Source organism: Engraulis encrasicolus, chromosome 10 (genome assembly GCF_034702125.1).
Source record: "Engraulis encrasicolus isolate BLACKSEA-1 chromosome 10, IST_EnEncr_1.0, whole genome shotgun sequence".
NCBI classification, from domain to species: domain Eukaryota; kingdom Metazoa; phylum Chordata; class Actinopteri; order Clupeiformes; family Engraulidae; genus Engraulis; species Engraulis encrasicolus.
The window spans coordinates 43339143-43356642 of record NC_085866.1 but is presented as its reverse complement, the minus strand read 5'-3'; the positions used below and the strand labels follow the sequence as shown (position 1 = coordinate 43356642).

The 17500-nt window shown below is 43.4% G+C and overlaps 1 protein-coding gene across 1 annotated transcript in view; it reads right to left on the bottom strand.

The window, feature by feature from the left end:
- ano11 (anoctamin 11) overlaps nt 1-17500 on the bottom strand; it is a 50732-nt gene that overhangs the window by 15027 nt on the left and 18205 nt on the right. The window contains exons 10-15 of the mRNA XM_063208971.1: nt 14057-14153; nt 11170-11313; nt 8311-8448; nt 4653-4751; nt 3652-3754; nt 3106-3217 (exon numbers count right to left, since the gene is read on the bottom strand). Coding sequence (XP_063065041.1) covers nt 3106-3217; nt 3652-3754; nt 4653-4751; nt 8311-8448; nt 11170-11313; nt 14057-14153 — 693 coding nt within the window. The remainder of the gene's footprint in view (nt 1-3105; nt 3218-3651; nt 3755-4652; nt 4752-8310; nt 8449-11169; nt 11314-14056; nt 14154-17500) is intronic.

The window sequence follows — 17500 nt, the reverse complement described above, 5'->3', positions numbered from 1 at the left end:
GTCGCAGAAATGTTTCTATCTTTGTGCTTCCCGCCAGCACTTTGACAGGGGCGTGTATCCGCGTGTGTTCCTGTGCGTCCAAACAGGGTGGAACTTTCAAATTAACATGGCATTTGAATGTATTTTAACACCATATATGGTTACTTGGAGGCATCTTGGGATGCAAATTACCCAGAGTACGCACGTGCACAGTGATATGGAAGGTGTGGGATTTATCATGCAGACGTGTGCGTAGGAGCAGCCAACGCACGTTTGATAGGCCTAAATCCCGATTTTTCTGTACTTGCGAACATTCTAAATTTCACTCTTAAGAGACAATTTAGAAGACATTCTACGAACTGATGATAAATGAGGCCCATGGACTGCAGATGGAAATTAGATTGTAAAGTATAAGGGACTGTACGTTATTTACCGGGGGGGAGGGCTGGTGCGCTGGAAGTCCGGTCCAAAAAAAAAATCATGGCCCCCCCCTCCACCTCAATTTTTTTCCCCATGGCCCTCCCCCCACTTCAATTTTGTTTTCCCATGGCCCTCCCCCTACATGTACAAAAATGTAATATGTAAAATTGGTAGATGAACAACCATCATGACAACAGTCAGAGTAGCCTACATCAAGGGCGGTTGTCTGCACTATTATGTGCGATCGATATCAGTGGATATGAGAAGCCGCTAGAATCTACCTCTGCGGCTGCATGGGATGCCTTTTAACTCCACTGTCACCAAGACAAATTGCAGGGACGCAGGAACTCATTTTGACCAGGGGTGCTGTAGTCAGCAAAGGGTCTGGGAGTCCTCTCCCAAAAAAATGTTTTTTTTTAGATGCAATTCCCTGCATTCTAATCAATTTTAGGATGAAGAATGGCGAATCCCATCTGACTAACTTCTTCATGTTTTATGTAGCCTAACCAAGGATGACTAGATTTTACCTTTTTTTGTTTAACATTTCACTTCAAAATTATTAAGTTCTTCTTATGGAAGGGAAACGCGCACCTAATGTGGAGGTGAGGGAGTGTTCAAGAGCAAATCGCGCTGCCGTGACAGTTTCTCTCTTCTCCATGGGCAGTCTACAATGTGTGAAATTAGTAGAAATGCATGACTAGGCTATGCGATGCACTTGTGAGAGGTGACCGGGCTTTCAAACAATTTAGATTTTCTTGCAATTGCGACTGTGTATCTCAAGATGCATACGATCAGGACGCCTTGTCTCCCCGCCCGCGCACAAAAGCACGCACACACAGACAGGCATACTGCTTCCCAAATGTGATTACACTCTGACGGCCAAAGAGTTTGTGCTGTGATCGGCGAGAGAAGTAGGTTACCGTAAGCGCCAAAGCAGCTGGTGCCATTGCTGGCTATTGATACAGGGAGTGTGAAAGCCTAGTTTGCATTTGACGTATCCATATTTAAAGTGATACTGTCCCATTTTTGAAAATAAGCTTATTTTATGCCTTCCCTTGAGTTAAATAATAGGGTTTTACCGTTCTCCTGTACTTTCAACCGTTTTCTAGTTATGGCAGTGCAAATTTTACCTCCAAGCTAACAGTTAACATTGAGTCCTATGAGACCAGTTAGCCGCGAGCTGGTCTCATAGGACTCAATGTCAACAGCTAGCATGGAGGTAAAATTTGCACTGACATACCCCGAGAACGGTTGAAAGTACAGGAGAACGGTAAAAACCTATTATTTAACTCAAGGGGAGGTGTAAAATAAACTCATTTCCAAAAATGGGACAGTATCACTTTAAGACGCACTAAAATGTGCCGCTAAACGGTGGTCAAATCAGCAGCAAGAGGCAAAAGGAACAAATCGCCACCACTACAAAAGTCCAAAACATCTAACAATAGCACAGCCATTTCACACCGCGACAATTCAATTTTGGCAACAGTTATGATAGACAAGCCACGCACACCATCGGCTGTGCTATATTCACCCCATAGCCAACTCCGAGACTTCACCAGCAATAGACAAGACCTAGCCTACCAATGTGCTACTACGAATCCAATCTCCACCGCAAGAAACAAAAGTCACTTCTTACCTGACACGATGCACAATTTTGGTGACATTCCCTTCTTCCGTCGCACTTTAAATTCACCCAATTCCTTGCTTAGTTGGTCCGTTTTTGATCACCAAAGTGATGAGACTTCTCTTCACAACAAGTTAGCTCCTCCAATGGGTTTAAGACCGTGTATGTTGATGCATGCCCAAGCCAACATATCGCTGTTAATACCACTTTTATTAATACCTTGACACCACAAGCTAAACAAAACAAACGTCTCTCTCGGCGGTGCTATGCGACCATTGAACACAGATGTAGGCCTAAAGCACACGGCGGTGCCAATAAATAAAATCACGACTTACCAGAGGCTGTGACCACCAGTTGACTACAACACCTCTCCAAAATTCCTCTGGAAATGCCCATCCAATTCGTTGTCAAAACTTCCCAAACTGTTTAGCCCATAGGCCTATAGTTCACCTCAGCTAGTTTGATATTTGCTCACGGGCATTTTCTATGATGCTCAATGTTCCTCCGTAGCACTAGCAATCCTACAGTGGAAGAGAGTCAGCGCGGGCAATCTACAGTAGCTGCACCTGATAGTTTTTTGACAGATACACGCTTCAGTGCTAAAGTATGCACCCGGGACCTTGCATCGCAAAGCGATGTGTCTCAGAGCATTTTTTTATTATTATTTAAATAAATGAAAAATAAAATAAAATAAATTCGTTTTTTTTTTTCCCATGGCCCTCCCCCCTAACTCCGATTTTTTTTGCCATGGCCCTCCCCTCCACCTCATTTTTTTTCATCATGGCCCTCCCCCCCCTACGCACCAGCCCTCCCCCTCCCCCCCCCCCGGTAAATTACGAACAGTCCCTAATCTGGTGGAGGTTATCTTTGTACTTTTCCAACTAATGTTCTTTGCACATGGTCCCTGTTGAAATAAACCAAATAAACTAAACTGTAGGAGATAAATGTAGAGAACCCTAGTAGCAAAAAGAAGACACAATTCAAAAGTGACAACGAAGAATGCCATATATCAAAAGCTTTTGCTGGCAGGGAAATGTGCTTACGTATACATGTATAACCTCCGACCTTGAACTTGAACATACCTGCCCTTGAAGAATGCCACGTAGAAAGGAGAAGAGTAGAAGTTGACAAATTGGAAGATGAACACTTTGAAGGTGAAGGCGTCCTCATACTGGGTCTGTGTGCGGTGCATTTCTGCAAGCAAACAGCAAGAGCCACAGTACAGTAACGAAGCACCACTTAGCATGCAGGAGGAAGGAAATTAAAATAACACACATCTTGTTGTGCTAACGTCGTTACAACTTTATTGCCATACAAATTGCTTGGTGTGTTTGCTTCAAGGGGGCTTGGAGTGGAGAGCTTGGAGTGGATAGATTATTGATGCATAGAGTCTGGCTTACTCTATTGAATGGATTTCTCTGGGAGGTGAGAGAGAGAGAGAGAGAGAGAGAGAGAGAGAGAGAGAGAGAGAGAGAGAGAGAGAGAGAGAGAGAGAGAGAGAGAGAAAGAGAAGACAGAGTGTGTGTGTGTGTGTGTGTGTGTGTGTGTGTGTGTGTGTGTGTGTGTGTGTGTGTGTGTGTGTGTGTGTGTGTGTGTGTGCATATTTTCCCTCTCCCAGGGTGGCTTACCCCATTTAGTGAGCTGCTCAGCTAATGCAGTGTACACCTGCCCCATTAGCAGAATCAGAGCCAAGTTCACCATGCTGCTGGAGATGTTGGCAATGTTCCCAGCCTGGACCACACAAACACACACACACACACACACACACACACACACACACACACACACACACACACACACACACACACACACACACACAAACACACACACACACACACACACACACACACACACACACACACACACACACACAGAGAGAGAGAGAGAGAGAGAGAGCGAGAGAGAGAGAGAGAGAGAGGGGGGGGGGGGGGGGGATGGAGATCACGTAAATTAGGCAGAAGGCAAAAAATAAAAAAGACAAAGAATAATATAAAGTAATGCACCCATTCACTTAGATTACATACAAACAAAATTTGATTTGTCAATCTGAAATGCATTATTTAGACAGGAAATACTCTAAACACCTAAAAAAGGAACAAATCCACAGGAAGCACACATACCATATATTCATACACATTGTCTAATAGACCATGACTCATACAGTAGGTCCTGTACATGCAGGGGCGCAACTACTCTTTTCTGGGGGGGTATGCAAGACCGATTTTGGTGCGCCCCCTCCCCCAAAAAAACATTTAATAATTATTTGGCGCCCTCCAACGCCCTCTCTTTGGCGCCCCCCTCTCTCCGGCGCCCCCCTGCAACGCATATGTGGCATATACTGTAGTTGCGCCCCTGTGTACATGATACGTATATTGGGCTGAATAGTGGAATCCATGGGGAATTGTGGGGATGCCTGACTCAGTAGCACACAGGGCAATTAAACGGGGCTTCAATACTACGGCCAATGGGGCCAAAACAGCCTTAAATCACAAGGACCAGAGACTGAGACCAAGTACCAACACAGCCTGCAGGTAACTCATGAACTGTAAGCGGCGGCTGACTTGTGAAGGTGAATAACCAACATGAAAATGTTGCATAATGGGCCTTTTAAAGGCAGAGAGTCAAATACCTGAGTCCGCAACACAGAGCTTCCCGTCTCATACATCATCACACTCACGATACTCCGATAGATGATCACCGTCACCAGGAAAATCATCACCACGCACAGCTGAGGGAGGAGGAGAGGAGAAGGGGAGAAAGGAGAGGGGGGAACAGGCAGGGGAGAGGAGAGGAGAAGAGAAGAGAAGAGAAGAGAAGAGAAGAGAAGAGAAGAGAAGAGAAGAGAAGAGAAGAGAAGAGAAGAGAAGAGAAGAGAAGAAGGGCGAGGGGGAAGGAGGCAGAGAAGAGGAGAGGAGAAGAGAAGGTGGAAAGATGAATGAATGAGGAAGTGAGGAGAACAACAAAGAACAAGAACAAGAAATAAGGAGTAGAGGGAGTGGAGGAACGAGCAGAGGGAGAGTAAGAAAGGAGCGATGAATGAGGGGGTGGGGGGAGAAAGGGAGAGGAGGGGATGGGGTGGGGGTGAGAGAAGAAGACGAGAAAGAAAAGAGACACAAATCAATACTAAGGAAGCGTATGATGGACTCTCTGCAGGAGAGGTACAGTAGTTAAATCATTTCAAAAGTGCAGACACCACACACTTTAGACACGTCACTCCTCTCCCGCCCAACCCCCTGACCCGGAGTCCAGCTTTATGGGGGCCTGAGGTCATAGTGATTACAGATCGATAAGCCTGCCCCTTTTCCAATCAGCTATTTGTCCTAAAGGTGAATTGTATGTTTATTTTTTTTCTACTGAAAACAAGGAAGGGATTGTAAAGATGTTGCCTCATCAGGTAATTGTGAATTATTTTTCAAAAATAAAGGCTCCATCTGTTTACTGAGTACTATTCGTATAAATAGACATTTATTTATCCATTTGAGCTCACTGTTAGAAATGTGGTAAAATATGAAAAAATGTACTGTATGTGCACCACAGCATAATTCAGGCTCTACAGAAAATGGAGGGAAAATCCTGAATAAAGATGGTTTTGGACTTTTATTACAAACCCCAACTCCGATGAAGTTGGGACGTTTGGTAAACAGTGAATAAATTCAAAATGGTATCATTTTCAAAACATTCAATATATTCATTAGTCAAGTCAAGTCAAGTTTATTGTCAATTTCTTTACATGCACTGGTCATACAAAGAATTTGAAATTGCGTTTCTTGCTCTCCCATGCAGACATAGACTAATCTAGGTAAGGACATAGACAGTATAGACATAGACAGTACTCATACATGGACATAGACAGTATGGACGTAGACATTGCTCATACAGACATTTAAAGTGCAAGACTGGACAACAGAAGACTTGTAGAGAACATACATTAAGAGGAGGTATTTTGTTGTTCTTTTTCCTAAAAGTCCTTTATAGCGTTCTGACATAGTAATAGTAGCATTTGAAGAAATAAATAATTAAAAAAGGTTTTTATTTAAATACACCAGCAGCAGTATGTGTGTGTGTGTGTTTGTATGTGTTTTTTGTGCGTGTGTGTGTGTGTGTGTGTGTGTGTGTGTGTGTGTGTGTGTGTGTGTGTGTGTGTGTGTGTGTGTGTTTAGTGCAGGTAGAAAGTGCGGTGTGCGTCTGTGTGTGTGTACCTGTGTATGTGTGTGTGTGTGTGTGTGTGTGTGTGTGTGTGTGTATGTGTGTGAGTATGAGTTGTGTGTCAGTGTGTGTATGTTTGGGTTTAGTGCAGAAAGTGCAGTGTGCTTGTGTGTGTGTGTGTGTGTGTGTGTGTGTGTGTGTGTGTGTGTGTGTGTGTGTGTGTGTGTGTGTGTGTGTGTGTGTGTGTGTGTGTGTGTGTGTGTGTGTGCATGTGTATGTTTTGAGTTAGATGGAGAATAGTGAAAAGACAACATATTAAGCGTTAAAACCGAGAAAAAATATTGTCTTGGGGGACATATGTACTCATTTCTAATTTGATAAATCCAACACGTCTCAAAAGAGTTGGGACGGGGATCAGTGAAATTTAGTAAACATCCAAATAAGATAAAACAACAAAGAAGAACATTTCAAAATGAATTGTACTGACGGAAAATATAGGTGTCCAGGTATAAGATCATCACAGAGAGGCTGAGTCTCTCAGAATTAAAGATGCAAAGGGAATAATTACCATAGTTATTACATACATTTTTGAATTCCCTTTGATTTACCACGATTGAGTGTATATAAGACATATTTTTGTTACAAAAATCATTGTATAGGTTCATGACATCATGAAATATATATTGGCTGTAGTCTCACTCTAATTCCTGGAGTGCTAGAGCTATTGAAAATTGACCATATTAAGAATGCTTAATGCGTGCAAATGATACAGGGGTGTAACATTCTCCTAAGCACCTGAGCTCACTTGAAATAGACCCAGAAGACATGGGAAACTGTCCTTTGCTTACAGAAGTCAGCAGAAGTTGTAGAGGTCCATTCTTTTTGACAATAATAGAGCATTGCACATCCTGTGCTACAGTGAAAATGGACCATCCAACTTGTGTTAGTGCTAACTTCAAAAGTCAGCCTCCATGATGGCATGCGGGTGCAGTAGTGCATTGGTTAAGATGTTCTCACTCATCTGTAGAGTGAAATACAGTGCTGAATGGTATAAATGGGTTTTAAACAGCATGAAAAGCCACTCATGCATTATATTTTGAAGGGAGATCTTCGATTACTGCCACATAGTAAGGTCAAATAGCATTCTCTACTATGTTTTAACAGTTTGGCTCCATCATAAGGAACAGCAGGTGATAAAATGGTGGGTTTTTGGTCAAGACCTGTCACACTGTAAGCACTACAGAAAGGAAAACATTGCAAAACATGACAAGGAATACACCCACCATTTAAGCTGGTGAAAACATGTCCAAGATAGGAATCAACACTGTTTTTTATATAAAATCATCTCATCGATTAATGTATTTAACTGTTAAGTGTTGTCTTTTGTTTTGTTTTTAGTCTTCCTCGACATTTGCTGCCATTTATTGTCCCCGTCCCAACTCTTTTGAGACGTGTTGGATTTATCAAATTAGAAATGAGTACATATGTCCCCCAAAACAATATTTTTTCTCGGTTTTAACACTTAATATGTTGTCTTTTCACTATTCTCCATCTAATGAATAGATTGAATGTTTTGAAAATGATAGCATTTTGATTTTATTCACTGTTTACCAAACGTCCCAACTTCATCGGAGTTGGGGTTTGTAAATCAACTGAAGTGCCTGGACTAACAATGTGTCCTCCATTTATGTGTCCTCATTTTTTTGTTGAACATTGCAACCTTCAAGAGCAATGTGGAGGGATACTAGTGGCACTCTACCTCCTCCTCTTCTGTAATTCAGGCTATATTGCTCCTGTTCCCCACTAAGGCCTAATTCACACCAGAGCGGGGACGCGGGGCGGGATAGAAGCGAATTTTACCGGCAGTGGCAAAAATACATGGAAAGAGAGCGGGAGCCGGCTCCGCTTGACGTTGCATTTAGAAAATAGAACTCGATTTTGGACGGCAGCGACCGGCGGTGTCCCATTCAAATGAATGGCAAAGTAGCGAGCTAGCTTTGGCTGTCGGGGGACTTTGAACAGGACTGGCCGTGCACGCCAACGCTGTTGGTGTGAAAGGCAGAGAAGAACACATTGGCCGAAACTCATTCGTCTCGCTGCCGTTCTGTCACGCTGTAGTCTGAATCTGGCCTAAGACTCACCATGATGACGATGACCATGGAGCCGGTGAGCATGCGTGAGATGCGGGCCTTCGCGGGGAAGTAGGGCTCCTTGACCCCCGTCACCGGGTTGTGCTCCATGCTTGGAGCCATGGCTGCAAACTCTGGCCTCGGTCGCTCCTGGGAAACACAAAGTGGTTCACACACAGGAGATGTCGCATTGAATTGTTGAACTGGAATGCCAGAAGTGGGATTACAACCGGGGCCGCTGACCGCTTTAGCCAGGCCCAGGACAAAATCAACTAAAAGGGCCCCAACCCAATACATGTAATGTAATGAGGATATAATTCTGGGCCCCTTTTCTCCCACAATTGACAACTGACCCCTTTGCCCCCCACCCACCACCCCATGTAAAAAGTAAAAATATAGAATATAAAAATAACCTCTGTACATACACATTAAAAGCATCATAAAAATAATCTGAAAAGGTCAAAGGAAAAACTACTATGCTATTAGTCATTTCACCTAGCAACAAAAAAAGCCATGCGACTTTTTGCTGACTTGTAGTTACTCAAAAATTGAATGCAGCCAAGATAGAGCCTTAGGCTACTAAATAGACCTCATGGGGCTATGCGGCAAAATACAAAACTGAGAGGGAGTACTATGCTGGCACCAGCTTCTAGGTGTGTGTGTGTGTGTGTGTGTGTGTACGTGTGTGTACGTGTGTGTGTGTGTGTATGTGCGCACGTGTGCGTGCGCGTGCGTGCAGGTCAGTTGACAGTTGGGGCCCAGAGAGAGAGGGGGTCTAGAAATCGGTCCTCATTACATTACATGTATTGGGCTGGGGGGGGCGACTGTCAGATGACTGTCCTGGGCCCAGCCAAAGCTTTCAGCAGCCCAGTGTGTGTGTGTGTGCGTGCATGCGTGCGTGCGTGCGTGCGTGCACACGGGTGCGTGCGTGTGTGTGTGTGTGTGTGTGTGTTTGCGTGCACACACGCACACGTGGAGGCGGTGGGGCTCATTACAGGTAAGTGGAAGGGCACAGGGCATCTCTCAAACTTCCACCTCTATCCTCCCACCAATTCCATTTCACACGAGATCAATGATGCCTCGGTGACTTCCACTGATAAGGCAATAAAGTTATTGACCAGGATCTCGGAGAGAAGATCTGTGGGGTGTCAAACCTGCTCTCCCTGTGCCTGACGGCAGCACAAAAAGACCACACGCAGAAGCCAATAACGCGTGTCCTCAGTCAAGGACTTGGCTCAGTGCCATGCATGTGCTATATACTACACTGGGGTGCATTTCTCGAAACCATAGTTGTTAGCCTGTTAGCAACTTGTGTAGTTGTCAATGGAAAATTGCATTGCAAACAACAAAGTAGCTAACATAGTTAGAAACTATGGTTTCGAGAAATCCACCCCTGTATTGTGAGAGGAAGAGGGAGTCTGTCCATGCCTGTGGTATACTGCATGTACTGTACAGAGTGAGAAGAAAAAGGTATTCTCTTGAGACCTGTGTTAGCTGTAGGCTACTGTAAGAAGAGTGAATCTCTCCATGCCAGTGGTATAGATGTATGTGGTAAGAGGAGCAATGAATGAAGTCCATCCACCGCTGCGTTACATGTAGCCTATGTAGGTAGGCAGATAAAGTGAGAGGGCATCCATGTCCATCCATGTGCTTACTGTATGTACTGTTCGAAGAGATAACTATCCCTGTCTTACATGTATGGGAAGCGAACAAGAAAACCTGTCCATTATTACATTACAGTATTATATGATATTAAACTTTGCTGACACTTTTATCCAAAGCGACAGATATTTAGGTGCAGGGTGTTGGCTACAATCCCTAGAGCAATCTGGGTTAGGTGCCTTGCTCAAGGGCACTTCAGCCATGGATGAAGGTGCTGGTCAGGGCGGACTTTGAACCTGCAACCCTCTAATCTAACTACTGAATCATGACTGCCCACCTGTCCAACTCAGGATTGTTTGCACAATAATGGCAGGAGAAAATCTGTCCATAACTGTGTAGAGTGAGCAAAAAAATGTCCATCTGCTGTGTATGCATTAAGACGGTCAGGGATGCAATGTCTTTATACAAGTTTTTGTACAATAAAAGGGGACAGAGTATCTGCCCATACCTGTGTTATATTAGCCTGATTTTTTGAGGGAGGAAACCAACGCACACCAGAGGTTTCGAGGTGCAGGTAGCGGGTGTAAGATCAATTTTGTAGAAGAAGGTACCGCACACTCTTGTCCATCATGCTGCAATTTATTGACAAACAACGTTTCGGCCCGTATGGCCTTTCTCAAAACTGAGAAAGGCCATACGGGCCGAAACGTTGTTTGTCAATAAATTGCAGCACGATGGACAAGAGTGTGCGGTACCTTCTTCTACAATATTAGCCTGATTATCATCAACTTTCAAATCTCTTAGAGACGGCTGACCAAGAGCATAACAATTAACATTTCCCAAATGGCATGATTGACCCGCCTCCCTTGGTTTGCTAGTGGTTGTTTGCTTCCCGACAAAGTAGGAGGAGTTCCCAATTTTCCAGGAGCTCAGAAACTATATTTACATTGCTCTTGGTCTGACTAGTGTCACATGACTTGTGTCACATGGAGGGCTAAGCCTGGCTAGTGTTATATGTACAGTAAGAGAAAAGGATGTGTCCATGTTGGGCATGAAAACTTTGAACGGAGCCTTTAAGAGTTCAGTGGAACTGATGACGTATTTCAAACTTGGAAAACTGATGATGGGCTAGACCCGAAACGTTTGTCCCCTGTCTGTCGGTTTTATTTACTTTTTTCGGCTTTGTTTAATACAGTTTTTGATTTTGCATTCAGCTCTAGTGTGCGACTCCTTTCTTCCTTTTCATGTTGGGCATGTTGCCATACAGACCTCCTCCTCCTGGAAGTCCATGCAGTCCCAATGGTGGGCCAACGTGGCGTTCTTCCTCTTCCAGTACTCCAGGAAGGTGACGGACCACAGCGACATGAAGACGCTGAAGAACACCGTGCCTGGGTGGTCAAAGAGGTAGCCCACCTGGGAGAGGGAGAGAGGGAGAGAGAGGGGGTGAGAGAGGGGGTGAGAGAGAGAGAGAGAGAGAGAGAGAGAGAGAGAGAGAGAGAGCGAAAGAGAGAGAGAGAGAGAGAGAGTGAGAGAGAGAGAGAGAGAGAGAGAGAGAGAGAGAGAGAGAGAGAGAGAGAGAGAGAGAGAGAGAGATGAGGTGTAGGAGAGAGAGAAACAGAGGGGGTAAGAGACAATGCAGAACAAGATATATATATATATACAGTGAGTCCAATATGTATTTGATCCCTTGCTGATTTTGTTGGTTTGCCTACTAACAAAGACATGATCAGTCAATAAATGTTATGATAATATGTATTCTAATATGGAGAGACAGAATATCAAAAAGAAAATCCAGAAATTAACTGAAGAGAATATATATTAATTTATTTCCATTTCATCGAGCAAAATAAGTATTTGATCCCCTGCCAACTGATTACAGTTCCGGGCCCACAGACCAGATGGGCACTTCCAATCAACTTGTCATCTGAATTAAAGACACCTGTACATACTAACATGCATAAAATACACATTGAATCAGCAGAATCAGTCCATAGTATGAGTGAATCAGTCACACTCCAACCTCACCAGTATGGGAAAGACCAAAGAGTGGTCAAATAATATCAGGGACACGACTTTAGACCTGAACAAAGATTAAATGGGCTGCAAAGCCACAAGAAAGAGACTGAGTATTAATGACCCAGCTGTTGATGCATTTCTTCCAAAATGTGAGGAATACAAAATGACTATCCATCAGCCTGTCTGGGGTTCTATACAAGATTTGACCTTTTGTAGGGATTTGATAATCATGAGAACAGAAAGAAATCACCCTAGACCTGAACGGGATGAACTAGGCAATGATATCAAAGCTACTGGGACCAAAATCACTGAGAAAACTACTGGTAGCACTTAATGCCACAGAGGTTTAAAATCCTGTAGTGCACACATGGTACCTCTACTTCAGAAGGAACCTGTGCAGTCCCACTTGAGGTTTGCCAACGGACATCAGACTGGTTTAGGATATGATAAGGAGGTGCTGTAGTCAGAGGAAACCAAAATCAAGCTGTTTGGCATTATCACAATTCAATGTGTTTTGAGAAAGAGTACTGCTGTCTTTGATCGCAAGAACACCCTCCTCACCATCATGCATGAAAGTGGTATCATTATGGTTTGAGGGTGTTTGTCTGGCCAAGGCACAGGACAACTTCACAACGTCAACGAATGGATGGAGGGAGACATGTAATGTGCAATCCTGAGTGCAAACGTCCTTCCCTCCACCACTACACTGAAGGGTGGGCCATTTTTGGATCTCCCAACATGACAATAATACACAACATACAGTCAAAGCAACGAAGGAGTGGCTCAATAAGAAGCATATTAAAGTCGTGAAGTGGCCTAGACAGTCTCCAAATATTAACCCTATAGTAATTCTATGGAGAGAACTGAACCTCCCATTTACCAAGCTACAGCCACAAATTATTAATGTTTTAGAGATAATGTGCAAAGAAAAATGGGCAAAAATATTTTCTACTATATGCACAAACATTGTCATCAACTAAAAGAAGCATCTGGCCTCAGTGCTAGACAATTAGGACTTTGCCACAAAGAACTTTATCTTCTTTAGCTTGAGGGGTCAAATACTTATTTGCCTAAATTAAATACAAATAAATTAAAATATATTATTTTAAGTTATTCTCTGGAATTTCTTTTTGATATTCTGTCTCTCCATGTTTGAATACATATTATCATAAATTTATAGACAGATCATGTCTTTATTAGTGGACAAACCGGCAAAATCAGCAAGGGATCAAATACATATTGGACTCACTGTATATATATATATATATATATATATATATATATATATATAGAGAGAGAGAGAGAGAGAGAGAGAGAAACAAAAAGAGCAGCAGAGAAACAGAAAAAGAGAAGCGAGAGAGAACATAGCAGGAGAGAGAATGAAAGAGAAAGGAGAGTGTGAGATAGAGCGAGAAAGAGAGAAAGAGAGAGAGAGAGAGAGAGAGAGAGAGAGAGAGAGAGAGAGAGAGAGAGAGAGAGAGAGAGAGAGATAAATGAAAGAGGGGTCAGAGCCCATTCTGATTCCTGGCAGCGTGTTCCCTGTGGGCTCCATTCATTCGGCAGATGGTTTATGAGTTGTGACACACTCTACTAATATTGTTGGACGCTGCACAAACGCTGAGTACAGAGATGCATGACACCAACCATCTGTGCACAGACACTAGCAACTACAAGTTCAGCCAGATAAAAACACGCATCAGCTTTTATCTTTATTGTACAGCTTATGTTCCTGAATGTATTGAATAGAAGCTACTACTTGTGTGTTCCGTTATAATGATGATGACTGCTGGATAAGGTGGGAAGTGTCAGAATAGATGTCTGTCAAGCTGAACACATCCACATCAGACTGATGATGGGTGTTGAGACCAGTACATTCACACATATACTGTTTTTTCTCTTTCTCTAACACAAATAGAAACACAAGGCAGAAACACATAAAGAGAGAGAGAGAGAGAGAGAGAGAGAGAGAGAGAGAGAGAGAGAGAGAGAGAGAGAGAGAGAGAGAGAGAGAGAGAGAGGGAGGAGAGGAGGATACGTATTACGTGCACACAGAAATACACATGTATTACTGTATAACATGCAATACATCAAACCACAGACTGAATTAAAAACGTACATCAAAAAGGAAATGCAATGGTACCTTTGCCATGGGACAGATGTCTGATATATTCCAGGGCTTGCACATTTCACACAGGGGGCACATCAGGTAACGGCCTCCACTATCACAAATCTCTTTACTGCAAAGAAGAACACACACACGCGGGCACACACACACGCACGCGGGCGCACACACACACGCACGCGGGCGCACACACACACGCACGCACGCACACACACACACACGCGTACACACACACACATACACACACACACACACACACACACACACACACACACACACACACATGCGCACACACACACACACACACACACACACACACACACACACACACACACACACACACACACACACCTTAATCATAACATTTCATTTCATGTTTCGCTTCATTCATCCCCAGTGCCATATTCACTCTGTCTGGGAGATCTTTTGTTTAGCTCTGCTCCATACACACATCTCCAACAAACTAACTTTAGTCTCAGACAAGAGTATCTCCTTAGGGAAATTAAATATTTCCTATAGTGCAAAAGCAACAAAGCAATACAAATGGGTCTTACACAACCTTCGGAAGGTTAAAATAGGGGATTTGGTCTGGTCAGATCATGTCATTGACGCAATTCATCATATAAACTATTTTTCCACCATCACATTGTAAGTATAGGCCTATCTGATACACACATGCATAAATTATTCAAATGTGATCAAATATTTTGATGTGATGTATAAACAAAAGTAAAAAACTTGAGAAAGGCTATACGGGCCGAAACGTTGTTTTGTAAATAAATTGCAGCACGATGGACAAGAGTGTGCGGTATCTTCTTCTACAAATAAAAGTATAAACAAAAGTAAACATTAAACATGCATTGTGGCTGCCACTTTTGATCACTGTAGATGTGCTGTACACTACACTCTCAGAAATAAAGGTACAGAACTCGTCGCTGTGGCAGTACCTTCAGTCCACTGTGTCGCTTGATTGGTACCACTAAAAAGAGGTGCATTCAGTTTCTTGCAATGTCGACCAATGGGCATCTGTCACCTCTTTTTTGAGGTACCACCCAAGCGACGCAATGGTACTCTCCTTGAGGGCAGTGCCACAGCAATAAGTTCTGTACTTACTGTATTTCCGAGAGTGTATATGTACATATGAATTATTTTGTAAATTGTATTTTTTCAGGATATGGCATCATATAGTAAGACATTGCCAGTTCAACACCATTAAAGACACAATCTGTGTTAACTGATCATCTGCACTCACATAAACCAGCTTAGTGACAACACAGCTATGTCCAAGCTTTTACTTTCTAAAGCTTTTTACTTCTCCACCACGTTAAAATGTGCATATACAGAAACACAGTTCTGCGGTTCTTCAAAGTGGGCTGTTTTAATTGGCCTTCTAATTTAACGGAGCATCCAGCTGAGAGTGTTCCATGCAGGGCTGGACTGGTCATCTGGCATACAGGGCATTTTCCCGGTGGACCGACAGTCCTCAGGACCCGATGATGTTAATCATTGGGAGTTTTATTTTCTGAGAGACCCGCCCTTTATTTAGATGGGGTGTCCCATTGGTCCATCTATTTAATATAGACAGTGGACTGAGCTAATCATGATTATGTAGAAAAAGCAGGGGTCTATGCCAAAAAGAATGCCCGGGCCGTTTTGTGGTCCCAGTACAGCACTGGTTCCATACAGTGTGAATAGTGCTGATGCTCTCTGTACTGTGGTGAAGATGTGTGTGCAGTGCTCCTTGTTGTTTGAAGTGTGCGCATGCCTGTGGAGCTGGTCGGGTAAGGAAAGGAACTGTGGTGGGGAAAGGAGAGTTCACACGGAGTTCAGAGCTGCTTCTCAAAATGCCCCTCAGGAAAAACTGCTGAAACGCATGCATATAGTATGCACAGTATGCACAGCACAGCACAGAACAGTCATGCACACACACAGTGTATGTACAGTACATACACACATACTCACAAGCATGCACACTCATGAGCACGCAGAATCTCTCTCACATTCACAGACTCATGCATGCAAGCACGCATGCGCACACACACTCACACTCACACACACACCAACATATCTGCAGACACACACACACACACACACACACACACACACACACACACACACACACACACACACACACACACACACACACACACACACACACACACACACACACACACACACACACACGCACACACACGCACACACACACACGCACCATTACAAGCAGACACACACTCTTCCCTTACACACAAACAAAGGCACCAAATCTCTTTCTCTCTCTTTCTCTTTTCATTTCACACACAAACAGAGAGGCATCAACACACCAAACACAAACTCTCTCTCTCTCTCTCTTTCTCTCTCACACACATGTACGCACGCATGCACACGCACACTACCTCGACACTGACATAATTCAAGAATCGGTGGGAGCATTAGTGTGGTGCCAATGACATAAGTGCTATGTAACTCAAAGGCTAATGCCCTCTTGATGTGGAAATCAGTAACACTCACATCCAGAAGAAAACTCGACTAATTCCATTAGCGTCCATCTCTGGACAGGGCCAATTTCATCAGCTCTCTGTCACAGCGTCTCTCATGCAGACAGACAGAAGTGTGCACGCAGGCATGCAGACCCTGACACACGCACACACGCACGCACTTACTGTACGTGCGCACACAAACAATCTCTCTCTCTCTCTCTCTCTCTCTCTCTCTCTCTCTCTGTATCTCTCTCTCTCTCTCTCTCTCACACACACACATACACACACTCATCCACTGTATCTCTCTTTCATTGTGTTTTTATTGTTTCTGCTCAATGCTACTTCCCCGCGCTCTCTCCAGGGTGTGATAAATTAGGGGCTGACACCCCATGGGCCATCTACCCACAAGCCTAAGATTTGGTCAGCTGTTACTATGGCAACTGGGCTGTGGACCAGTGGCGTAACACAAGCACTTGGGCCCCCCCCCCCCTGCACGGCCTCCTCCCATAGGCAATTACTAATAGATACTAGGCCTAATACTGCTTCTCTCTCTTTCTCCCTCTCTCTCTCTCTCTCTCTCTCTCTCTCTCTCTCTCTCTCTCTCTCTCTCTCTCTCTCTCTCTCTCTCTGGTGAAATACATGTTTTAATTTTTTTACCAGAGTATGGTAAAATTAAATACATAATAACTTTAAATAAAATAGGCTTACTGAGTAAAAATGAAACGAAATAATAATTAAAAAAAACAATTTGGCGGAAGTTAGGCTACAGAAAATTACGCCACCTTGTGTGCAGTAAAAAAAAAAATACATAGGCTACCCGGATCAATGTGTTCGGCCATGGGTGGTGGTAGAACAATATTCAAGACAAAGAAACACTGAACTATTAATAGATCGTAAAATGTAATGAAGATAATAGACAAGTAATGTTTACTCAAAACACATTTAAACCAGGAACTTGTTCACTTTCACTATTTTCACATTTTAC